The sequence below is a fragment of the Cavia porcellus genome, unplaced genomic scaffold (genome assembly GCF_034190915.1).
Source record: "Cavia porcellus strain 051 isolate PalLab524CR breed Dunkin Hartley unplaced genomic scaffold, mCavPor4.1 scaffold_5, whole genome shotgun sequence".
Taxonomy (NCBI): domain Eukaryota; kingdom Metazoa; phylum Chordata; class Mammalia; order Rodentia; family Caviidae; genus Cavia; species Cavia porcellus.
Genome location: NW_026947488.1, coordinates 67,960,070 through 67,987,212, shown reverse-complemented (window position 1 = coordinate 67,987,212; position 27,143 = coordinate 67,960,070). Strand labels below are relative to the sequence as shown.

At 37.1% G+C, this 27,143-nt stretch overlaps 1 protein-coding gene across 8 annotated transcripts in view; it reads right to left on the bottom strand.

Annotated features, from left to right (window-relative positions):
• U2surp (U2 snRNP associated SURP domain containing) overlaps nucleotides 1-27,143 on the bottom strand; it is an 80,232-nt gene that overhangs the window by 7,995 nt on the left and 45,094 nt on the right. For 7 of the 8 annotated variants that reach the window (XM_063249126.1, XM_063249129.1, XM_063249127.1 and 4 more), the window contains one exon: nucleotides 24,883-26,220. The exons of the other annotated variant lie outside the window; for it this stretch is intronic. In XM_063249126.1, coding sequence (XP_063105196.1) covers nucleotides 26,082-26,220 — 139 coding nt within the window. In that variant the 3' untranslated portion in view covers nucleotides 24,883-26,081. Of the gene's footprint in view, nucleotides 1-24,882; nucleotides 26,221-27,143 lie in introns of those variants that run through there. 8 annotated transcript variants of the gene reach the window in all.

Genomic DNA, 27,143 nt, shown 5'->3' with positions numbered 1-27,143 from the left:
ATCACAAAGAACCAACAACTGGGATCTTACCCTACTGAAAAGCTTTTGCAGAGCAAGAGAAACCACCAACAGAGTGAAGAGACAGCCCACAACATGTTTTCCAGCTATTTCTCAGACAAATGATTACTATCAAGAACAAAGAATTCAAAAAATCAGTTCTCCAAGATTTAAATACCCAATCCAAAAATGGGCATCTTGAATGAATACACACTTCTCAGATGAAGAAACACAAACAGCAAATAAATATATGAAAAAAATGTTCAACAGCATTGGTCATTCAAGAGATGCAAATTAAAATAACACTGAGAGTCTACCTCACCCTGGAAAGAATGTCTAGTATCAAGAAATCAACCAATAACAAATGCTGGAAGAGTTGGTGGGGGGAAAGGAGTCCTTCTCCACTGTTGGTGGGAATGCAAACTGATGCAAACACTGTGGAAATCAGTGTGGAGATTCCTCAAGAAACTAGGATTGGATGTTCCATTTGACCCAGCCATTCCTTTTCTGAGTGTCTTCCCAAAAGAATTAAAAACATCATACTACAGTGATATATGTGCACCCATGTTTATAGCAGCACAGTTTATAATAGCCAGATCTTGGAAACAACCTAAATTCCCATCTACTGAGGAACAGATTAAAAAAAGATGTGGTATTTGTATACAGTGGAGTATTACTCAGCCATAAAAATGATAAACTAGACACTTTTATAGGTAAATGGATGCACCTTGAGACCATACTCATTAGTGAAATAAATAAAACACACACGTGTAAACATCTTATTGTTTCATTATTGTGACAAGCTTAAATTAAAAAATATGTGTATATACATAAAATAGTTATATTCCTGATTTCTCTGAGTTTGCTGAAGAGAAAGATTCGTACTGCTACTATTTAAACAATTGAAGGCAGATGTCTTGTGCTCTGGTGAATGATTTGGGGATGACAATGCGCAGTGTAAGAACCATTGTTGCCCCTTGACTGATGTGCTTTGAAATTTTGTTGTAGTTTTTTGCCTTCTCCTTCTCTTTTTCCTTCTCCTTCTCCTTTTCCTCCTCTTCCTCCTCCTTTCTTCTTCTTTGCTGCTTCTTTCTTTCTTTTTATCTTTGAATAAAATGGATTTTTAAAAAATTTTAAAAGAAGGAGGAAGATGAAGGATCATCTAAGCATCTCAGAGCTTTCAGTCCCCTTCTCCAGCCTGAGCCAGACAGTGCCACGCACCTTCATGCCTTGGGCCTAGCAGGAGGAGGCCTCTGGTCTGGCTGCCTTCAGCCTCTCTTCTCTCTCACTTTCTCCTACCATGGTACAGGGAAAATCTACTGTCCTATCTCCGATGGAAATATGACAGCCCCACCACCACCACCATTTGCACATCACTTTTGAAATTCTTTCCCCATAACCATAGACATCTGTACTATCTCTTAGGATTGTTCTTTAAAATGACTCACTTTTTGACTTAAATAAATGGATTTAAGCCATTCTAAGCAATAATACCCATGACGTTGTGGGCTTGATGTGCTGTTTATAGTTTTCTCAATGTGCATTACAATAGTTACATAACTGAAAATGTAAATGTTCCTCATGTGCCATCTAAAATCATCCCACTGGATATATTTCACTCCAAAACCCTATGGAAGGCATTTCAGTCAAAATAGTTATGTCAAAAAAAAAAAAAAAAGACAGGAGCAAGTCTGATGACCCTCCATAAGGAGATTTTAAAGAATTCTGTGAGGGAGGGGGTCAGAGTTGTCTCACAGAGTACAGAGGGGCTCAAAAAGTTTAAGTTCACAAAAGACAAGGCCAGTGGATCTGGTAAGGAAATAGGGTCACAGAGAATATGCTGGGCCCCATCCACACACAAGTATTCAGTGAGTGACAGCTGAACATTGCCTGTCTGGGTCTCTATGGTTCCAGTTCCAGGGAGGGAATATGTGACATCCCAGGAAGAGATGTCAGACATTCATAAATAAAGTGGATACTGGATCCTCAAATACTCACTGTCCATGACAAAGGATTCTTGTGCCCTTCTCAACTGAAAGCTGCTTCTGCAATAACGTTTACGGGTACAGTGTTTCATCTACTTCACTTGGGAAGGAAGGTAGAAATACATTTGTCTTTTGGAAATATTTGCTTCTTGGGGGAGCATAATTATTTATTTGATGTCGGAGCTTTTTAGGAGGAAGAGTGAGCAATGGAAGACACTAATAGCATTATAATTGTCTAGCTTCTAAAAACAAATCCAATTTAAATAGATGAGAAGTTCTTTCATCATCATAATCTATTGATTTCCTGGGCCAAAAGAAATTCCTTCTAGCTCATATTCTAAGACCAATAGGTTTTTCCTGGCTCAATTAGAAAAGCTCAAGACCAAATTCTGGCTCACTAATGGCAATCATAGTTTTTCACCTTCTTCCATTTTTATATACATATTGATTTCTTCTTTTTTCAGTCATTCTTGGGGTGTAGCTGGGGGATATCTCCATAGTATAACTTTGCTTACATGGTGGGGCAGTGAGTTCAATCCCCAGAACTGAAACACATACATGTGCGCGCTCTCTCTCTCTCTTCTCTCTCTTTCTCTCTCTCTCTCCCTCTCTCTCTCCTTTCCAAATTCTACTTACTTTCTTTTATATTGTTTGCTTTTAGAGCCTTGAAAGCTACCTGAGGGCCAGGAGTTCAGCTCAGCAGCACAGGTGTCTGCCTGGCAAGTGCAAGGCCGTGAATTCCATTTTCCGGTAAAAAAAAAAAAAAAAAAAAAAAAAAAAAAACCTACCTAAAATATACACATGAAAAGTTGGGAGCAGTAGATGATGACGATTGTGGTGGCAGTGGTGGTGGTTATCAAGATGATGTCACATAAATACCATTATAGTAGGATAAAATGAGCCACTTTCCATAGCAGCTTGGTCAGAGCTCCACAGTCCAGTACCAAATCAACAGTGGCAAGTACATCCACACCACACAGGTTGGTTCTAGACTACTCATATAGGACTTGCAAAAGATGGGTCAAAAATTTCAATCCTTAACCCAGTGCTACCTTCAGAGCAAAGTTTTAGAGTCTGGGAGGTTGCAGAGAACATTACTATTGAGATATGAAATGGTTCCTCTCCCTCCATCTGTGGGGAGGTAGGAAGTGGGAAAACCTTAAGGGGTTTTGGGGCTAGAGGAAAAACAATTGGTTTCTCATGAGTTCTCAAGACTCTTTCTACACATTAATTCTGTTAACTCCCAATCTAACACACAGAGTTAAGACCACAGGAAGCAATGCCTACACATCTACATGATTTCCATTAGAAAACCTGTCACTAACTATATGGTAGCCCTTGCTGGTGGTTGTATCATAGAATCACTCTAAATCTAACAAAACACCACTTCATTCAGAAGCCTAGACTCCTCTTCTGGTCTTTGGATTTTGTTTCCTCAATCTTAGAGTTTTTCATGTGTCCCCTCATTTTGTACTTGGCTAGCACTGGTTTTTTGATGCTCCAAGAACTGACAAATTCTTCCCATGTCTTATAAAACATATTAACAAAGGCCAAAGTCCTATGACTGCCAGGTGGACACAGAGTCTGCATAGGACTGGGTTAGTAAGAAAATGTCACACAGTCTGGTGCTAGGCCCAGGAAGCAAGGAAACCCCAAAACCAGCATGAAGAGAGCATGTGGAATATCTTGACCAAATTATCAAAACAGAAATCAAGCAGCAATGTCCTTGCCTGACTTTTCCACAGGCTAAGAGGTTAAACAGCCCTGCTCCTCCATGAAATGTTATAGCTAAATGCAGTGCCCTCACAGGGAAGGAACCAACCCACTTCACCTAATTGGTAAAGGCTTCATGATTGAGTCTTTCCACGTCTCTTTAGTGATAGGTTGCAGTGAATGTTCAATATGTTTTTATAAATATGGTTGGAAGAATAGATTGTGCAGTTTAAAGCATGGGGGAAGAAATTCTAGCAGATCAATATAATCTAAATTAAATGGTTTTTTAATTACACAAGAAAAACTAACATTTAAATAATGCATTCATAATAAGAAAATATTCCTTAGTTTTCTGAGGTTATGACTTTAGAACACTGTATTTTCTGAAAATCAAAACACAACAAATGAGATTCTTTTCTTCTTTAATCATTTAATTATTTTTCATTCACTTCTGTGATTGTGCCTGATGGCTAGATAAATGGAAGATTAAGGCATCCCAGGGTTCCTTATTAATTCTACATAGCAAAACATTTCCAAATAGCCCTATATAACATACTGCTGACTGTACATATTTTAGTCTGAGAAATAAATATATTGAATGTTAAATTTATGATTTCTCCATAAACTGGCACTCATTGTTTTCTAGAAATTTCCAAAGACAGATGCTGATGAACAATACTTCAGAAGGAAAACTATGTTTGTTACTAAGTAATCAACTCAAGTCACGGTCAGCATATTTGAACAGACACTACTGGCAACCACATCTGTTTCTTATATTTAGAAAACTTCCCTCCAAAAGAAGAGCAGATCAGAGAAGCTGAAACAAGCTGAGACTCATGCCCCCAGACCCTCTGCATCTAGAGTCCACCATGACTTCAGCCACTGCACAGAGCAGGCCACTGCACAGAGACAGGAGCAGACAAGATCCAGCCTGAAGGTTATCACAGAGGGACTGTGCGGCCGACGCCTGGGATTCTGCCATTCTCTCGGCCTGGCTAACCTCCCTCCCTGGGGTTTCCAGGAGATGCCCAGTGACTTTTCCCCATCTGTCAGCACAAATCAGAGATCAGTGTACACAAATAATATTAAAACCTGACTCATACAGCAGGGACACTGTGCTTGCAGAAGACATCAGAACTTCAAATGTGTACTTCTGTTTTCTGCCTGAAATATGGACCTACTAACACTAGCTCTATTTCACTGAGTTTTTTGAAATAAACTACTTGTAAAAAAATTTATTAAGTGACTGGACAAAACAAATCTGCATATGTTTTTGGTTTTGTGTCTGTTTTTTGAGACAGGGTTTCACGTCATTCAGGCTGGCCTGTAGCTCAAACTGGCCTCGCAGCAATCCTTTTGCCTCAGCCTCTCAACTGTTGGAATTAAAGTGTGTGCCATCATGCCCACTGTATATGTTTTTTGAACCTGCTTGTTTTACTAAAAGGAACACAAGTGTCAGAGCCGGGGGTGGGGGGGACTGTGCAGAAATGATTTTCCAATGCACATTCTAGTTCCTTCAGGTAGTAAACGGGAATGCAGCCCACATAGCCACCTGCTTTTCCACAGACCCAACAACCTCAGTGAAAGCTCTGAAAAGCATCCCACTTAGCCACTCTTCTACTTGTGTATCACAACTTCTAGTCTCCTGGCCTGTATCTTTTTTAGGCTACTGAGACAAACACAGGACCCAAGTCTTTTAAGAATTCATCTTGCAAGTTGTTTTCTTCTCACCAGCTGCAACTTCCAGTCACAGCTTCTGAGGCAGAGGCTGAGGACATGATAATCATGTCACAGGGAATGACCTCAGATAGAGAAAAAACTGCAAGTACAAGAAACCTCAATGTCAAAAGATGTTGCTCAAAAAAAGGTCACTCAAAGGAGGGAAACAAAAAGCAATGAGGTAGCATATCAGAAGAGTATTCCTTCATGAAGACTCTCTTTTCACTCTTTCAATGTCAAGGTACCCACAGGGATTAAAGACCATCACACACTTTCATCTGCAAATCCACCCAGCAGTATCACACTCCACCTCTCACTGAAAATGTCCTAACAAAGAAGAGCCAGAAGTTGCCTCTGGGTGGGGGTCACAGGCAAGAAAAGGAGGCCTAGGGGCTCCAGGGCATGAGATCAGAACATGCTGCTCAGACCAAGTTTGCATCTTCCTGCTGCTTGAGTCAATTTCATTCCAATGAAACTTTCTCAACCTGCTGTCACCCACCTGCCCTTGACATGCCTTCATCAAGCATGGACATGGCTGTGGCCTGCTGATCTAAGCACAACCCTGAAATTCCTATCAGAGAAGGCATTATCAAAACAAACAAATAAAGAATTTAATCAGGTAGATGTGAAGGAAAGAACTGGCACTCCTCACAGGCACCAGAGCAGGGAAAGAACAGCTGCACTCCCACTTGCCCCCTCCTGGAGAGGGGGCCCTGCTGGTAGTCCCAAACAGCTGCTAAAGTACCTATAGAAGCACAAGCTCAGAAAGTAGCTTTAAATTACAGGGCAATTTGTCTCTGCACTCCCTGCAGCATGGAGGATTCCAGTGGAACATGGTTTCCCCAGGTCAGTCTCAGGTTTTCAGCAGGGACAGGGGAGGCTAAGCACCTGCCATTTACCCTTAGCCTGCCATGCCCCCTCCCCAGGGCATGGTGAAAGGTGTCTGCTCAGTCAGAGATGGATGCTTCCTTTGCACAGCTTCAAAATATGTGCAGATCCCTGAGTTTCAGCTACCACCAGTTCGAATAAATGGCATGTGCTATTCCTACCCAGGGGGAACATGGAGGAAGCATGCATTATTTAGCTTTCCCAACACTGAGACAAAATACCCAGCACCCACAATGTAAAGAAGAGATTGGATTTTGCTCACAGTTAGACCACAGTCAGCTGGCTCCAAAGCAGAAACAGCATGGTGAAAGGGCCTGGGAAGACAAAACTGTTCACCTCAAGGCACCCAGGAAAGAGAGAGAGAAGGAGCCAGGAAGGGAGATCTGCCCTCTGCAGGTACATCTCTGGGGACAGAACTTTTTCAACCAGGCCCCACCTTCTAACAGCACATTTAGCTACACCCTCATGAATGGATCACTCCACTGAGGAGTACAGCAGCCCCATGATCCACTCACCTCTCAAAAGCCCCATCTCTGATTACATGAAACTTTGGGGGGATATTTTCTACCTTAACAAGAGCAAGGTATGTCTCTAATTTCTATTCTATACAGGACCTCCACAACCCATTCCAACAAGCCACAGCACAAAGAGCTAACTCCTCAGAGAGTTCAGAAATTTGTGTATTTTTCAGTATTAGTGCTAGATGAGACACAACTTTATTACCACCTCAAGCAGCTGCCCTTTTCAGTTCTAATATTCTCATATTCTGTGTATCCCAAGAGGCTCTTTTCCTGACAAAGATATTTACCTTAGATATGTGTAACTTTCAGGGGTCTAAAATATGATCATAAAGCTATTAGCTAACATGGTGACTTTTTATCTTCTCCAAAGCAAAAGTCTTAATAAGTCTTGTAGGGTATTCTTTGCGTAGCTCTTTTTTATCCCCTCTGGGTGGGAAGAACTATTATAAACTATATCTTGGATCTACCAGGGGACCCACAGAATGAGGCCCACACACCATTTTATTAGCCCAATAGATTATATTCATGATGGAGAGAGAGAGAGAGAGAGAGAGAGAGAGAGAGAGAGAGAGAGAGAGCCAGAGCGCACATTAACATTCCTAGGAGACTTGAAATGGTTCAAAGCTTTTCTTTCAGACTGAAACAGGAAAGAGAAGTCCCTGCCTGGAAAAGTCAGGCTCCTGAGTTGCTTCTGTCCTTAAGAAGCCAGAAAAGTGATTTTCTGAAAATCAACTCTTGACAGGTCCCCTCTGGATTCTAGGTTATTCCAAAGACAATGGAAACTTGAACATTTCTCAGAGCCTATCTGAAGGGCTTGCTCATTCAAAGATTGCTGGGGTGGGAGTGGGGGCAAGAATCTGTATTTCTAACCAGTTTCCAGGAATGTTGATACTGCTGGTTTGGGGGCTTTGCTTTGAAATCACTTGAGTCCAGGATGAGTCACTGCTTGGGGACACTCTAAAGGAGCCAAAGATACAATAAGTTCTTGCCAGTACCTCAGTCCAGCTGCTCCTGGCCCTCAGCCCTCACTGGCTATATTGTGAGCAGCGCACTGGGAGTCCAGTTTTCCCTGGAGGTGGGCTAAGGTCTAGGGCTGTCTGTGCAGCTTCTTCCCCACACTTGTTTCTGTCCCTGTTTTTGTCCCTGACAGAGCAGGATACATTCTCTATAGCAAAATGAAAACTGGGACTCTGTTGCTCAACAATTAAGAATTTCAATTCAGTGATAAGAGCTTTAAACAGAGTATGTGCCATTTTCACCAACATGTGGTTCTTAGGACCTGCAAGTCAAATCCTGATTCATTCTTTCCCTGCCCCATCCTCTTGTTTCCCTGTTTTTTAGGTTTTTTGTGTGGGTTTTTAGTTTTTACTGTTGTTGTTTTTGACTGATTTCTCCTAGTACTGAGGTGGAACTCAGATCCTCTTGCACACTAGGCAAATGCTCTGTAACTGAGCTGCACCCCAGTCCTCCTTCACGCCTTCATGCAAAAGTCATCCTCCCCCTCCTCCTGTCTCACCTCCTGCTTCCATAAAACTTCTGCCCCTCAAATGGGGAATACTGGCATTTTTGGGGATGGAAAATTTTTCTTTTTTAATCTAATAGGTTTTTTCCTTCAGTCATTTCATTGGTATCATCTAGATGTACCTAATGATCACATTCATCATAGAGAATTTGTATCTGTACATGATATATCTTGACTCTTTTTCACCCTATTCCCCACCCTCCCTTTAGCCAGGTGGAAAATCTGAGTATCTGTCAAAATGGTAGTGTTCTTCCTCTTTCACATAGCAGTTCCATTCCAGATTTTCCTTTAACAGATTCTGTGAAGTGCTCTCACAATCTCACAGCCTGTTCATTAGTACCATGTTTGTAATTCAACCAAGGGGAAATAACCTAAATGTCTGTCAGTGTAATGGTGCATGAACTCAACTCTTTCCACAATTCTGGTTGCAAATCTAACTGGACAAGAACCAAATCAACACTGAACCTAATCATTGAATTTGATTCAGTCCTCATCCAACTTGGTTTGTTACAGAATTATGGAATTGAGTTCATGAACACTGTAGTACTAAAGAATTAGGCAAAGCCAGGCATTATGGTGCACACCTGTAATCCCAGCACTTGGGAGGCTGAGGCAGGAGGATCATTGATAGTTTGAAACCAGCTCTGGCTATAAAGTGAGCTCAAGGCCAGCCTGAACTGCATAGTTAGGTTCACTCTCTTTCTCTCTCTCTCATACACACACACACACAAACACAAACACACACTAAGAACTAGGTAAATTTACGTTAACAACAAGGAAGTAAACACATGATAGATTTAAGTATAAAAAGCAAGTTGAAAGTGTGGGGGCAGGGCATGAATAGAAAAGACTATTCAGGAAAAAGTAGAAGGTGTGAGCCATTAGTGCAAATTTTCATTTTGTAGTGTATATACCCTAAATGTTAAAAATTTCTAGCACATCTTTTATTATTTCAGAGTATGCATAGAAATTTACTTTGGACCTTCACCACAATTATTTTCTTCCAAAAACCTTGACCACCAGCCAGGGTTGCTCAGCAGCCCCAGCCCTGCTCCTTCACCTTTCACACAATGACATCTCATCCCTGTAATTCTCCACTCTCCTGCCATGAAGCTTCTCGGGTCCCTGATAAAAACCTGACAACAGAGTTTGCTGCATCTCCATTTATTCATTTCTGCCCAGAAATGGACTCCTAAGAAAAATCTAATAAAAACATAGAAAAGAATTTATGAAATTTAGACCTATTGCCTTAGTTTTTCATTCTGAAATAATGAGCAAATTTTATTTTCATGTTGGAACTTGAGATATGAAACAGGATTCTCATCTGACAAGGTCAAAGTATATGCTAATTAATCCTGCAGAATTGTAGGTCAGATCATATCACTCTCACACCAAGAAACCTCTCAGGAGCCTATGGAAGGAAGTCTAAATTCTCAGCCTGCCATTCCAAGTCCTCTGTAATACTGCTCCTAGTTATCTTTTTTTTTAAATTTTATTTAAAGAAAGACTAAACAAAACAGTAAATAGGTAGAAATAATACATACGTTCAGAGAAAAAGTAAACAGTAAGAAATCACTAGTTGATGTTTACATATTGTCATTTTACAAATAGTTGTTCAAGACACAAAAATGGAACATGTAAAATGGGAATTCAAACAGCGAGACTGCAAACAGTTCTGTTCAACTGTCTTAGTAACAACAACAAAATCTTAGTAACATGGTTGTCAATTCTATACACTTAAACATACATGCAGTTATCCATATCTTCATGTTTAGATTAAACAAAACTATAGCAGGTTACAATCATACTGAACAAAGAATAATAGTATTGCTGGATTTCACATCATAACTAACACTCCATGGTCAGCACTGGGTACTGAAGTGTCTTCTTTAAAAATTTAATTTAAAGAAACACTAAACAAAACAGAAAACGGGTAGAAATAATACATAATTTTGAAGAAAAAAATAAACAGTAAGAAATCACTAGTTGATGATTCCAGAATGTCTTCTTACAAATAGTTATTCAAGATACTAAAGTGCAGCATATAAAGTGGAGATTCAAACAGTGAGATTATAACCAGTTCTGTTCAACTATCCAACAAAAACTTAGAAATATGGTTATCAATCCTATACACTTAAACATACATGCAGTTATCCATATCTTCAATTATATTGACATTGAATAAATCCAAGCAGGCTAATATAACTTTGAACAAAGAATAGTACTATTGCTGGGTTTCACATTATGACACTCCAGAATCAGCACTGGGTATTTTAGTGTCTTTTTTTCTTCAAAGTATCTGTTCATTTCATCATGTGTCATAAGATCAGTTCTCATAAACTGTTTATAGATTCTACACATGCATGAGTCTTAACATGTATCTTTATCCTTTCTATATTAGAGGGAGAAACAAAACAAAGCAAGACAAAACAAAACATATTTCTATAAACACATGAAATGAAAAAGACATGTAAGACTGTTGTACAAAGAGTTCTACCATGGTTCTTGTGTTGTCTCTTGTTATCTCCAAAAGAATTGGCTATATAATCAGACATAGCATAACTGAATATATCAGTACATACCAGTATTAATAAAAACACAACTTTGTATATAGTATAGAACTTTAAAAACCAGCAGTTATGAAACCAGAATGTGTATCACAGAGTGTTGTCATCTTCAGTGTGGTTGCCTATACTCTCAGATTTGATAATCATATCAGTTTTGAATAAAATCTTCTCTGCCTCATTTCTGTTATGCTCTCTTTTTTGCCATCAGTTGTCTGCTTATCTTCTTCATTGTTTTCTCCCCCATTCATTGAGGCCTCTCTGGCACTGTTCCTGGAATCCTAGTATTTTTCTCTGTCTTTAGAATGCTCTACAGTATTCTCTGTAGAGCTGGATTGGAGGCTGTGAATTTCCCAAGTTCCTCTTTGTCTTGGAAGCATTATATTTCTCCATTAATTTCTAGAGACAGTTTAGCAGGGTATATCCATCTGGGATGGAGGTTATTTTCTTTCAGAGCTTGAAATATTTCGCTCCAGGCTCTTCTTGACTTGATGGTTTGTGTTGAGAAGTCTGCCGTTATTCTGATGGGCCTTCCTCTATAGGTTATCTGTTTCTTGTCTCTAACAGCTTTTAATATTCTGCTCTTATATTGAATTTCTGGGATCTTATTATATGCCGGGTGTAGCTCTGTTTGGATGTAGGTGGCTGGAGTTCTGTGTGCCTCATACATCTGCATATCATTTCCTTTTTCTATGTTTGGGAAGTTTTCCTTAACTATTTCTGTGTAGTTCCTTTGTTTGTACCCCTGCTTATTCATTCACATTCTTTACTCTCAAATTATAGAACCTCTTGTCGTCTTCTAGCCTTTGTATTGTTACTGCTTGTTGTTATTTTTTAAAAGTTTTCCCTTTCATAATCCCACTTTGCAAAATTGTCCTCCAGTTTGGATAATCTATCCTTAGTTTCTTTCAAGCTGATTTGCCATCTTTCCATAGAGTTTTTAATTTCCTGGTAATCTCTTTGAGTCTGCTTCATGTATTCTATATTTTTTTATATTCATCAAATGGTTCTTTCAAGTTCCTCCCTCCTTCCATCTGTGTCTGCTCGAGGGGTGCTTAGTATCTCTTTTATTAATCTTCTTATATCTTGCTTTACTTGACTAAATATTTCACTTTTGAACTCGTTTATGAGGTCCCGAAGATATCTCTTTATGTCCACTGGTGCTGTGTCTGATACTGCGTGTTTGCTGTTCTCATTCTCCTTTGTATTTACCTGTCCTGAGTCAATGTTCTCAGGGTTGGGACCTGGGGACTTTTTGTTGTTGCTTCCTCTTTCCATCTTTTTTGCTTCTTCCAGGAGGCCCCAGTTTCTTTCTTTGTTGGTTACAATTCTTCTGAAGTGGGCTGGCTAGATGACCCTTTCCACTGCCGTGAGCTAGTGAGTTGCAGACAGGGACAGCATATGCTGGCCCCTCCCCTCCGGATCAGTCAAGCTGCTGTGGCCTGCACTGTATTACTTTGCGCTGCCTCCCCTCTGGGTCAGTCAAACTTCTGAGGCTTCACTGGGTTAGTGTGGTTAGTGTGTGCCACCGCTGGAGGAACTTTGCTCCTAGTTATCTTGTGATCCTTATATCACAGACCCAGCTCTCCTGATAGTGCAGAATGCTGAAGTGATAAATGCCCTCCATGAAGTGTAGGTCATAGACTGGCATAGGAGCTGCCAGTCAGCAGGGAGCTTTTCCCTTGCATTTCTCTCAGCTTTGCCTCAGGTACCACCTCCTGTCCAGAGAGAAGCTGGGATGCAGGGTCCAAATGTTAGGGTTTGGCAAAAGCTGCTTTGTAATATCAAGAAATACAACCCAGAAGTGCTTGTTCAAAGTCTGAATCATTCAAAGAACAAACTCAAATTTTCACTGATTACTTTAGCTACCAAGGCTGGACAATTGTTCCTCACATTAATCCACACTGCTTGACACCATTAATAAGAGAACAAACCCAGAGTACTCCTCAGTGATGAAGCATCTGAGATATTCAACAAGGAGACTGAGGAACTTCAGAAATCCCAAGCCTGTGTATATAGCTGAAGCATTTGTGAATGTGATGAAGACAAGTTTAGCTAGAACTGAAGGGAAAGCAGGGTGCTGTCCACTTTTCACCCACTCTAGCCCTTCTGTGCTCAGAGTGTCACACTCCTATCCAGTTTCTGCTCAGGTAATGCCCTGAATCTGGGCTGTACCTTATACTGTGTCTGCCCTATCCCTCAGCCCTGTTATTTCCAAACTACAGAAGATTGCAATTCAGTTGATCAAGTAGTATCACACTCACAGAATTTTTAAAATACATCTTTATGTGAGTAAAACTTTTGGAAAAAGAGATAGGATAAAGTCTTCTGCAATTCTATTAACCTACTGCTATCATTTTTATATATTTTATAGTTTTTTCACTTGCTTATTTTAATATAATGTAATAAATACAATTTTGCATCTGGCTGCTTAGTCCTTCTAAATAGCGTTTAATGTCTTCATGGTATTCCTTGTGGTAAATTCTCAGCAATCCACCAAACTGATCCTCTGTTTTAGATGTTTGAACATGTCTAATTTTTTAGTATGCAAATAAAGTTCTGTTGCATGTGAATTTTTCTTACCATTTTCTTGAACTACATTTATAAAAATAGGATTTCTGGGTCAAAGTGTATTGAAATATTTACAGTATGATACCTTTGGCCAAACTGCATTTTAAAAGTGTACCAATTTATAGTATAACGAGCAAAAAGAAAATCAGTCATTAAAGTATTTTAATTTTATATAACTGTTTAAAATCATTTCAAATATATGTCTACAACTTTAATTTGCAAGAAGGGAAAAAATAGCCTTTTGGAGTAGAAAGGAATCTCACTTTTAACTCAGTATTTCTTAAACTTGGCTGCACATTAAAATAACCTGAGGAATCTTTTAATGATATGTGTTCCACCAAAGATCCTGGGAGAAATGTCTATTTTAGATCTGGGGTAAAAAATACAGAATGAGCCTGAAGAATCTGTTACTTCAGAAAACTAGCAAGTTAAGAAAGCTCAATGATAGCTTTCAAAATGATTCAGGACCAAACTTGAATAGGCTCTGCCACTGGCCAAAGAGGGGAATTCAAGCGTAAGAACTGCAATAGGTAAAGCATGCCCAACATATCAAAATCATGAGGTTATAATGAGAATAATGGTAAAAAATTTTCAGCACTCACTCTGCAGAACGACAGTGATATTCCAGTATCAAAGTGACTTCGAAAATAAAAAGGAAAAAAATCAACCATTCAGTCTGCCATTTCTGCATGAACTGCATGGTAGATAGAGTAGTTGAAAGAAGCTCTCTATTAACCCTACTAATAAATGAAAAAGAAATGATATATTGAGGATATCACCAGTTTCAACCCTAATGAATTAGTGGACTCAGACAGGGACCATCAATGCGTGCTAATGTCACACACACACAAAAAGACACAAGCATGCATATACTTCAGGCAAAGAAAATATAAATATTTTAATACATACCAGACATTGACTTGCTGTAAAATGAATGCTTTCGTCCACCTGCATGTTACAATTTTCATGATATCTCCATAAACTTAAGTGTAAAAACATTTATATGTGGGTAACTTGAGACACCCAAAGTTAGGAAGAAGGAAAGATTTATTTAGCTCAGTTTGCAGAGGTGTTGAGAGTTGGCTGGCTCCAAGGCAGGGTGGGTAGCATGGCAGAGGGGTATCACAGAGCAAAAATAGTTCATAGCAGGCAGAAAGCAGTGAAGTAACAAAAGTAGCAGTAGCAGCAGCAGCAAGGCACAACAAACAAACAACTCCATTAGCCCTCTTTCTGTTTTTCATATTTTATCCTGGCTACCCGCCCTAGGGTGGGTACCACTCACACCCAGGGAGGGGCACCCTTCATCCTACCTGGAACTATGCCAAACCAATCAATGGACTAATTTAATAATCACACACCCTTGATCCACCATTGCATACTTAATCCCAGCACCACACACCCTTGGATCCAGGGACCTCTGAAAAGCCCCACCTATGACTGCATGAGGCTTTGGGGAACATCTAGATAAAAGCCATTAACACCGAGTTTCTCTTGATAACTGACAACCTGGGATAAAAGATTGGGTCAATTCAATTTTGGTAGATTATAGGAACACAATGACAGGAGAGGCTGTGAGAAGCTCTGACAAGGAAAAGGAGGGAAGGTCGAGTGTGTGGTTTTCTCTGGACCACTGATGTGACGGTCTCTGGACTTTTGGGTGTAGCTCTGGGGTTTTCCAAAAACCTGACCATTTTTGGAAAAGGGAAAATCCACACCAAAAGTTCTGACTTTCTCTGGCTCAATAGCTAGAGGTTTCTCCTCATTCATGGTGAAATAGGAAACTTAAGAGAAATGGTTTTCTCTCTCATATAGCCATATTTGACATTCAATAATGCTTCTCTTTAGATTCAATACACCCACAATAAGATTTAGAAGAATTTAAGGTTCAATTTCAGAAGTGCAGAGGGATCTTACAACATTCCATCCCAAGAGTCATTTGGGAAAAGGTGTCTATCACTATATAGTAGAAAAATAGAAATCTGCCTGGGTTGTCTGGAAAAGGGCACTGCATTGCTTGATTTAAAGAAACAAATCAGAAATGTCTCCTATCTTCCTCAATCCTCATCCTGATATACACACATACATGCATATACTTTCAAAAACCTGGAAAAACTACACATAAAATTGAAACCAGTTTAAAACACGCAAAGACTTTACATTTAAATTATATTTTCTATCTTATAAAAATAGAATAGTGGTTAAAGGAGAAAAGTTTAAAAAAAGGAGTGGGGGACAGGTTGCAATAGATACTTGGGAGTCTGGCTTTTTGCCTCAGCTGTCAGAAGAAATCAGTGTGGACCTGGAGACATGGCTACCACTCAGCATGGCTTATGCAAGCAGGATTGCTTGAGACCCACAAATTTTTCCAGATGACTAAACCAGTTATTTCACTCAAAATCTCCCTCTGCCAAAATCTCCGTTTTATAGATTCTAGATGTCTCCCCAGCTGGGAATAAGTAATTTCATCCAATTTAAATTACTTTTTAAAACAGTATGTCACAAATTCCTAAGGCTGGCAAAGGTGTGCTGAAATATTCATTCTCCAATCCTGGAAGCCTAAAATAGTACATTTTGGAAAGAAACTTGACAACATGCACTATTTGAACTTTAAAATATTTATATACTTTGACTTAGTAATTCCATAGCTGTGATTCATTCATTATTTTTTAAAGTGTATGAAAACAAAATTGTTAGGCATAGCAATGCTCATCATGGCATTAAAACTTTAAAAAGTAGAACTTAAGTTTCTAACAGGGTATTTATACTAAGTGATAATCTGCTACTATTAACATTTGGTAGACAGACAGACAGACAAAGGCAGATAGAGACACAGACAGACAATCCATCAGGTGGATCTGGACCCCCAGCTGTAACAGGCTGAATAAAGTTGAAGCTTTGATTCCTCCAAGTGAGTCTTGGAAGTCTACTCTCCTCCATAATTCTGGTTTTGTTTGTTTACCTGCTGCTGTCTCCTGTCCTGCAGATTTCCACATCTGGCTTTCCAGGTATACTTTAATTTCTTACACCTTAAGAGGCTTCCATAGGGGAAAAAAGGTTTTCCTCAATTTAGCTAGAGATGGTCTCATTATTTTTACAAAAGGACCCTCTGAAAAAATAGCACTGCCTAATTGCAGTCCAAAATATTTGTCAAAGTACACTTGGTGGAACTTAAGTCCTCTGAAATCAGGTTTCAGAAATACAGTACATGTCTCCTGCCTGTGGATACTAACGCTGCACATGTTCAAGGTCTCAATGAGTGCCACCGTGAAGAAGCCTGTCTAGCCCAAGGCTTCTTAAACACACAACTCGATTTTCCAAGTAATGCCTAACATGGCAGTGCAGTAGGTTGATTAGCAGTAGATGGCAGTGAACTAGAGATATGGAGGGATGTCATTTCTTTGTATAGCAGCTAAGCGCAACACAGAAAGTAATTTTGTCTCAAAGTGTTATGTCTCAGTCACTTTCTGGCTGGATTTATGTATGATGTCAAGTGAACTTAATCTTCGGGTATCTGGTGTCTGATTATAGGAAACGAATCACAGGAACCAAGGGAATAATAATGAGAGGTTGGATTACTAGGAAAATGATGCGCTGGGGGCAGTGCTACTTTACTTGGATGATCTATGCAATCTTCACACCAAGAGCCTCATCCCTGGTTTCCTGGCTCTTCTCTTGCCCAACTCACATGCTCTGCAGAGTGACCAGAGAATCTTTGGAAACTACATCAGGTCACTCCCTTGTTTAAAACTGTCAAGTTCTAACTAACCTCATCTTATATCACACTGTTCCACTACATGTTGCACTCAGGCCAAAGTTCCTACTTCCTACTTCTCAATGCACAAACATTTCTGCTCCTTGGAAATATAACTGATACTTGTATATGGAACATGCAGTGTTCACACCTAACGACTGCCTTGTGTGTGACAGCTGAAGCAAAGATGGTATCTGTGGTAATTTGTATTTACATTGTAATTCCCATATATTGTTTCTGACTTTTTAGGTTTTTACAAGCAAGTAAACAGCTGGCGTGAAATTTGGTATTTTCATTATTTTCCTAAATGCACATTACACAATACAGTAGCAAGCTCCCGACAAAACAGGAAGAGACAAGAACAGCCTACCACACAGGAAACTAAGCACATGTGCTGTCAGTGTAAGCTAGGTGTGTATGGATAAGGCAATTGTGGTGTGAAGACTGCACTGGATGTGACAGTTGAAGCAAAGGTTATTTTGGTTGTAGAGTTCTATTGATATTTTCATTGTAGTTCATATAGGAATCTGTTATTTCAGACTCTGTAAACCAAAGAGATCAATGTTGAAAACTTTAAACATCGCCTGCCTGGCAAGCGTGAGGTTGAGTTTAATCCCTGGTACCAAAAAAAAAAAAAAAAGAAAAGAAAAGAAAAAAAAAAAACTTTGAATACTCAAATATTTAAAATCCAGTATTTTTGGACACTTTTCCCGTTAAGCACTCATTGTTTAATATAATAAAACTCACTGGATAATACATCAAAGGAATGTTCCAAAGAACAAACATGGGTATTATATGCCCACAATTCACCTTTATGACAATTGGCATTATACCCCATGGGAAGTGATTAGAGCCCATGCTTTGTAACCGGGTATGGCCAGGAATATTTAAGTCTCTGGAGTCCAGGCATTATGTTCTATGGTTGTCAAGTCCTGCCAGACCACATAATTACCAAGAGCCACATTTCCAGGAAGGCACATGAACTACTGTAAAATTCATCTCATCAAACCCTATGAGCTAATTTAAAGATGATCAAGATCAGAAATTCACCTACAAAAATTATATTCCATACAAAATACCAGAACTCAAAGGTTTTGAGGTTTGACAGTCAGATTCATTCATATGCAAAGGAAGAGGTAATACATAGCATTTCATTTCTATGACCCAGTCTTTCTTCTTACAGGGCTGTTTTGGTCAAATGTAAAGATGTGTGTACACAATCAGGTAGACAAAAATACCTTAAGACTGTATCATATTTACTTTATCTATAACGTATCTTGCAAGGAAAGAACTACAAGCTGCAGAGAAAGTAGGAGGGAAAAAAGACCGGGAAGGCAATTGGGGAAAACAAACAGGACAGGAAAAGTCTACTTCCTCCAAAGGTTTATCAAATCCTCCATTTTCTTTGAAATGTTTGTGATACTCAATGTTTTTAAGTCACCTTTCTTCCACAGTCATTAGGGGTTTACAAGGCCCTCCAGGGTTCTTAAATCCTGAGTAAGTACTACGCAAGAATGTATTAAGATATAACCACAAAGGGCCAACGTGACACAGACACTAAAAATAGCTCAAAGGCTTTTTTATTGTAATCTGTTACATGAGACACAAAGTACAAAGAAAGCTATCAGAGAATGAACCACGTAGCTAAGGTCTGTGAATTCTACTATGAACACTAGCACTTGAGGGGAATCATCTGAACTCTTCTCTGGATAGGACACTATATGTTTTGATTGTTAGTCTTGAATATTTTAATGATATGCTATTCTAGACAATTCAGTTCTGCAACTTATGAACAGCTCTAAGACACACAGTTTGCAGAGTAACTCAATACCAAACCTTTTATTCCTTATATAGTTATAGCTTTATCATATACTGGTAAAATACACTAAATTTTATTGCAAAGTGCATGCAAGTAAAGAATATTCTCTGAGTTTTATCATGTTCCATATTAGTTGTGAGAATAAACAAGTAAAAGATAATTGCTTGCTCAAAGACTTCCTCTAACATACCTGCTTTCTAAGTTAAATTAAGCATACTGTCAGGGTAGCCAATACAGAATCAAACCATTATTTTTAGATGTGGCTGTCTCTTGAGAAATGCTTGATGAATGGTATTTCTGCTTTGTGGCACTAATATATATGTAGTACTTGGCAAAGAGTCAGACGTGTTACTAGTTTTCCTGGAGAGAACACATTCTTGAAATAGGATGCAGCAGAAGTTGAAGATAACATGCTCTGAAACATATAACCTACATGATATGTGATCTTGAAGTCTGTAAGGCTTAGGTTCACATTAACTAAACACTACACAGTTAGAAAATATAAAAATACCTATAATTCTTAGAACACTTTCTGATTACTGAAACTGCACTATGGCCCAAGAGAGCCCATATTAAGCCCAGATCTTTCACTTACCCAAAAGGAAGGATATGAGGGATCCTTTAACAAAATGTTAATATGGCTGAAAACCAACTAAAAAGCCATTTCCTAAATGTTCTTAATAAACTGCTCATACCCAGTAGCCATGGCACAGGGTAATAAAACAAAATACACCCAAACAAGAAAAATCATCCCCTGCCATCTCATGTGATAGTAATATTTAACTGCTAATGCAGCTGACCTAAAGTGAGGTGTTTGTTCTTTTCAAATTCAATGCTTCAGCCATATGGATGACCCAAATAATGTTTTTAATCAAAGTTATGCTCCTCCAGACATCTTTTGCAGCTGAGAACTCCAAAGAGCTTCATAAATGTCCTGAGGACATTACTACAAAGCCATTATTTCTGAATAGAATTTATAGTACAATTTCCTTTTCAAACTTTAAAGTTTCAGCTAATAGCAGTCTTAGGGTACATTTTTTATTGCTGTATTAAAAATATAAATCCTAACTTGCAAATATACAAAAATATGAAAGTTCAATTACACTCACATTTTTAACTCTTGTTTTCCCTCGGGATAGTTTTCTGTCCATTTTGTGAAAACTGCTTATTGCTCAGCTCCACTAATTTGTATGGATTTTTTTTTTTTTAGTTTGAACATCAACAAAGAACCCGTAAGATTTCCTATTACATTCTCTAGGATCTTCCCATATGTGCCCTATTTCAGCTGATTATGTTTCATGAGAGTCCTTTCAAAAATTCTGGTGAATTTCCACAATAAATAACAACTATGATAAGTATTTTTAAAAATCTAATTAATAGCATATAGCATTAAGTCCATAGTCTTAGCTACTTGATAGGTCAAGGCTGGAAGGTCCCAGCAGTTCAACATCAGCTTGGGCAACAAAAACTGAGACTGGCTCAAATAAAATTAAAACAACAAAAATCTACTTAATAAAAATGTTTTTCTCAAAGAAGATTAAAAAGTATCTAAAGGTGGGACAGATTATGGCATATTTAATATGCAATAAATGTGAATCTATCCACAAATTTATAAAATCTGTTAACCAAATATAAATTCAGTATAAAAAGGTATCTCTTAAAGGGATCAGTGTTGCAGAATTAGTGTCATTTTTTCTCATTTTATATAGATGTTCCCATCATTAGCTTAAATAAGTCACACTATATGATAAGCATGTGCCAACATTTTGTGATTTAGTGGTTAATGTTGGCAATTTCACATAACACCTCAGCGCTGAATAAAGTGTACTTGCAAACCAAACTAATTTTGAAAGTATAGTAAATGAATACAAATGATCATACTCTTCTGGTTTCATTTATTGCCAGATGAAAGGAAAATTTTGACATATAGTAAGTTTGTTTTGTTTTTGCATTAGATACACATTTTGCTCAAAGCGGGGGGGGGGGGGAATATTATGACTTTCAGAAAGAGAAAAAAAAAATGTCCAATGTCTTAGGTAACACAGTTAACATATTTAAAATAAAGAACCTTTTGTGTTTAAATGTGATAGAACATGGCATAGTAGTAAAGAGGGAAAACCTGGAAGTGAAAACTTATTTGGAGTGAATACTAGTCTTCCTCCAATAGATGTGTTACCCATTGAGATCTTCTCATCTCACTTACAAAATGTGGTGTGAGGGGTGAGAAAAATGGCAAAATGTTTGGGAGCTGTTTCATAGGTAGACTTTCAATTCTGCAAGATGAAAAAATTCTGGAGATTTTGTTGCACACTGAATCCACCCAATACCACTCAACTTTACATTTAAAAATAGCTAAAATGATAAAATTTTGTTAAGAACATTTATCATGACTGAAAATAAATCTTAAAAAGAAACCAATAAATTATTACTTAATGTGATAATAATATTGTGGTTGTTTTAAAAACAAAACAGATACAAATAAATGGATGCTTTTGTACTATCCTACTCTTTGTATGTGCCCAACATTTTGTTCAGGGAAGTAACATAAGCAGCATAAAACTTTAAGGATATAAAATTTTCTAATCAGAAGAACCATCTACCATGAAAATATGTGACTGTCTGATTAGACAGGTAAAATGTAACATTTTAGCTATAAATGGTAAGTGCCACAGAACACTTACTTTGGAGAAAGCTGCTATATAAAGTAGGTATGATTTCTAGACTTGCATTAAAAAAACTGTATGAGAAAATTATAGGAACAGTCTAAATTTACTATGAAAACACTTTTATTAAAGTAAATAAAAGTCAAAACAACAACAAAAGGGAAATTCCACAACCTTTGTTTGCAACTCTATAATCTCTATATAGAAAAACTACAAAGTGACAATCTCATCTGGAAAGTAACTCCACAATAAACCGAATCCATACATGAGCGTGACTAAATTATGGAATTAGTTCACCCGAAAGAAACTGTCTTGCTGTAGAGTATTTCAGTTGGGCTGATTTCAACTATATTATTCTCATTTCTAAAAAAATGTCTTTTCTGATACTTCAAATCAGCAGAGACACAACACACAAGAGCCTACAGAATTAAAAGGATAAAACACAAATATTCCAAGCACAATTACATGTGAAAATGAGTGAAGACATTTTATCTACAGATCTGCAAAACTATGCAAACTACCACTTACACATACAATCCATTTACACTGAAGTTCTTTGAGGTGGTACTAAATGAACAGCAAGGCATTGAATTTTCAAGTTGGACAAGGCTCACACTCAACAGCAGCACATTCCCACCTTTCAGCCTAGCATCACAGCACTTTCCCTAGGATTTCTACTTGTGTATTATCTAAGTCCCAGGAAGTTGCTAACAAAAAAAAAAAAACCAAAAAAAAAAAATCCAAAAGGATAATAAGTAATTCTTTAAATCTATTCCAAAACATGCATGTGAAAGAAGAGACCGAGCACTTCGCAAATGTGAGATTCACATTTAACATGTTCCTTTAAACTTAAGTGGTGTCTTCCCTATTATCTATATTGAATTTTCTACAATAAGCTTTTCTATTAAAATATACAGGAGAAAAACAAGCTTATCTTTCCAATATATAATTTTAGAAAGTGATTACTAATTATTTTTAAACACAATTTTCTCTGCTAAAGAAGTCACACTGTTAGCCAAGTATGATGGCACATGCCCGTAATCTCGGTGCTCAAGAAGCTCAGCCAAGAGGATCACTATAAATTCAAGGCCAGCCTGGGCTACAAAGTGAGGTCAAGAACAATCTGAGCTGCACAGTGAAACCCTAGTTCAAAAAAAATCGGGGGGAAAGGAATCACACTGTTGTGGTCATCTAGTTTAACATAAATTTATGTTTGTTTTTTAATAATGTTATAGCCATATATCTTTTCAGAATTTATACCACCATGAAGGCAAGTATATACAGAATATTTCTAATAATCCTAATTTTGATCTTGATCCACATCTCTTTAGAATATTTTCAAGTACTCAAGAATATTAAAGTTTGGGGGAGCCAGGCGTGATGGCTCCTGAGGCAGCAGGATTGCTACAAGTTTGAGGCCAGCCTGGGCTATGAAGTAGTTCAAGGCCAGCCTGAAATGCACAGTGAAACTCTGTCACAAAAAGACCAAAACAAAAAATAAATAAATACATAAAAATAAACTTTGGGGAAAATACATAAACTGTATTTCCTTCAAGATTCTTTAATTAGGATAAAAGTATCAGGGAAGCATATAGGAATGGTTTGCAATACAGAAAAACTAGGTCAGTAAAATTTCTGTAACTTTAGCAGAAAAGCCAAGAATACTCTGAACCAAATTAAAAGCATTCTTTCAGATCAGGGCTTTTTGTTGTTAGTTCTTTAATTTCTTTAACTTTTTAACATGCAATGGTTCAGAGATTCCCATATGCTTACCAAAGTAGTAAGAAAATACAATGTCAAAAAAAAAACCAATCTTTTTCAATTACACGTTTTTTTTGTTTTGTTTTGTTTTGTTTTGTTTTGTTTTTAAAAGAAAAGACCAACACTCTCACCTGTAGAAAAGAGGGAAGTTAAATGGCATCAACCAAAGGAATGCCGGTGTATAAATGTTAGGATGGAGGATGAAGAATTTAAAATACACTCTTTATAAGAGTAGTAAACATCAATAACTTTCTTACATAGCTGGAACAGTCTTTCCTAACTATAAAAGATCATACCTATGAACATTTTGGTCAACTACAGAAATTATTTTAAAAGTGCTCTTTACCTATGAAATAAGATTAGTAAACTATTGTAAAAGTATGGTAAAACATCTTCTATCTTACAATTTACCAACTTCTGATGCCATAAAACTTTAACAGCATCTATGGGAATTAAGCTTACTCTAGATGTTTCCTCATCAAATACAACTGGAAAAAATCTAGTAACACTATTTTAATTCAAGAAAACAAAATCAAATACATAAACCTCTCATAACATACACTTTCTCAGGCCAAAGCAATACCAACCCTCCTACAAAAAAGCCAATTTTATCCAAGGCATTATAACCCACAACAGTTATATCTGAACTAGATAAAGAAAACTGCTCAATTCCATTACAGTGGGAAAAATACAGTACTACAAAAAGCACCCAGAACCAGCCTAACATTTTCTACTCACTCCTGCTTCTCTGGGACAATTTTTTAAAAAAAGAAAAGACAACATAAGCATTCTTTGCAATTTGACTGGAAAAAATCATTACCTGGCCAATTATTTCTAAGCCTATGCAAGACACTAGTGAATGGGGAATGCCAAAATCACCAGCAATTCAACACTTTTATTACTGCAAAGAAAGGTAGATTCTAGGTAACGAACAGAAGAGAAAAACATGTTTTCATAAATGACTACATTTCTAGGTTTTAAAATATTAGCACCAAATGTTCACATTAGTTATTCTGGCAACTTTTAGGAATTAACATTTCCTAACAAAATTGATAAAACAGAAGAGGGAAAGATAAGGGAATAATTTCCAAACAATACCTGCATTCTAACAACTATTATGTAAGACAAAATGACTGGCTCATTTCCAAAGCTATTACTATATAGATTTCCCCAGATAGGAAGTAGCACGCCACACTGCTCAACTAATATAGCTACTTCTCAAATCATAAGTACAGAATATCTTATTTTCTACTGAGGCATGATTAAGTAAAACAAGGTAAAAAAAAAAATACTTTTAAGCAAGGGAAATCAAAATAATCTGTTATTAAAGTATTTTTTAACTTTCTCTATTAAAGAAGAAAAAAAACATATAAGGGCCTAAATGAAAAACTGAAAGATTGACAAATAGTGTCAGTTCAATTCTATGTAACCCTTTATTATATTTATAGCAATATTATCATGAACATTACACAAGTTTCCTTATTTCTTCCTCAGACTGCAGCAATTTTATTCTCATAATAGAATTTACTGTAAATGGTTCATATCAATTTCTCGCACCTTAATTTACAAACCTCCGGATGTGAAATTTCCTAAAAATCACTTTAAACTTTACTTGAAACTAGAACTAAAATCAAAAATTTTTAACAGGTGTTTTAAACATAAATTTGTAGAAATATTCTGATACCAGTGCTTGAAACAGTTTACAGAAGATTACAAAAGGGCAACTATCATACAAAAGAATTCTATGGCTAAATCTCGTTAGAAAAATTTTTTTTATAAATAAACTTCTTTCATGATAAAGGCAAAAGATAGAGATTTAATTTTCTCCTAAAATAAGTAGTTACTCAAAATGGGTTAAGTGTACTGAAATCATATTGCTTCTTGGAAAACAAACAAACAAACAAACATGCTTTAGCCAGGCATTCCATTAATAAAATACCATGCCATATCCACTTGAGTCTTTTGATCTCTAAGTACTGGCATTATCCAAGAAAACATTTTTGAATAATTTGGTTAGCAAATCTACCAAGTAGGAATTTTAGGTCCCTTAATTTCAATAATCATCTTTGTAAATATAAAATTTTAGCTACTTAAATATTGGAGATTATAAAGTGCATTATAAGAAACACATCAGTAGCGCCAAATTCACTTAGTAGGATTTTAAGGGACTTGTATCAATTGGGCAAAAAAACAACATTATAGTTTTCTGTTCACATTTTATTTGAAATCTAATTCAAACTGTCAAAGCTACAAAAGAGGGGAAGACATCTGTATTATCTTTGCTAAATCACAACATCCTAAAACAAAATACTACTACTGCCAGCAGATCCATTATACACATTTCTGATGAAATTCATTAGCACAGTAAAAATTTCATCTTGAGAAACAGCCACAATGAAAGTAATTTATACAATATAAAACAATGACAGGTCTACAGATGCAGTTATTCATGGGTTTACACATGCATTCACCAACAAACAAACAAAAAAAAAAACCCCAGGAATGCTCTTTCATTTGATGTTTTTGTTTTGTTTTTTTAAAAAACAGACCATTCAGGCACAAACAAAATCGCATTTCCAATAAGGGACAGCATCTTAAAAATGGATGTCAGTGTTTGTTTTTCTTTGACTTTTTATGAGACCTGTGTGGAGATCGGGACTGGGATCTGGATTTCTTCCCTGATTTTTTAGGGGATCTAGACCGTGATCGCCTAGACCTCTTAGGCGTCCTTGAACCAGATGGTGATCTGAAGAAATAAAATAAACCAAGTTATCAAAGGTGTTCATGTGACTAAAACTTATCCTTAATGGTATAAAGTGATCTTTAAGACAGCACAATGAAAGTCACAAAAATAAACTGTAAACTTCCCAAGTTTATATTTTGCCTATTACACACACACACACACATAACCAAAGTATGGTATTTTGTACTTACTATATTACTTCAATGATCATCAGTATAGCACTTGTTTGAAGTGGAGAGACCCCATACCTCTACTGAATAAAAATCTCTAGAAGTAGGGACTGACAATTTGCATTTTTAACAAGCTCCCCAGTTAACTAGTACCCACAAAATTTCAACCTCTAATCTACAAGATAAATTTCAAAATGGCACCTAATAACATTCAAAAATTTAAAAAAATAAAGCAGCTTTGCAATTTATCGTCTTAAAAGAAAAAAAAAAGTCTTCAACTACAATGTACTTTTTTTGGTACCAGGAATCCAACTCAGGATCTCTCGATTGCCAGCCACATGCCATGCTGCTAATCTGTATCTCCAGCCCTCAACTATAATATACGTTAAGGACATCATTTAACACAGTGTAATTTTGTTATGTGTTCATAAAGATTCTAAAATAAATACATGTACATACACATAGACAGGTACATTTAAAGAAGTTATTTCTTAAAGATTTTACTAAAAATAAGTATAATAGTAAGACATTAGCATATAAAGCAGTTTTGAACTCAGGAGAATATTCTTCTGAGTTATCACATAAACATCTTTTTTTAATTACATGAAACATTTCTGAACCACTATGAAACGAAGTACTAATTATATACTGTATATATTAAATTACATATTGAACAAGTTACGTAATGGTATTTATGGTGTTTGTTTCCATAATCTCACTGAATTCTGATAGAAAAAAATGTATTTGTCTTTCAAC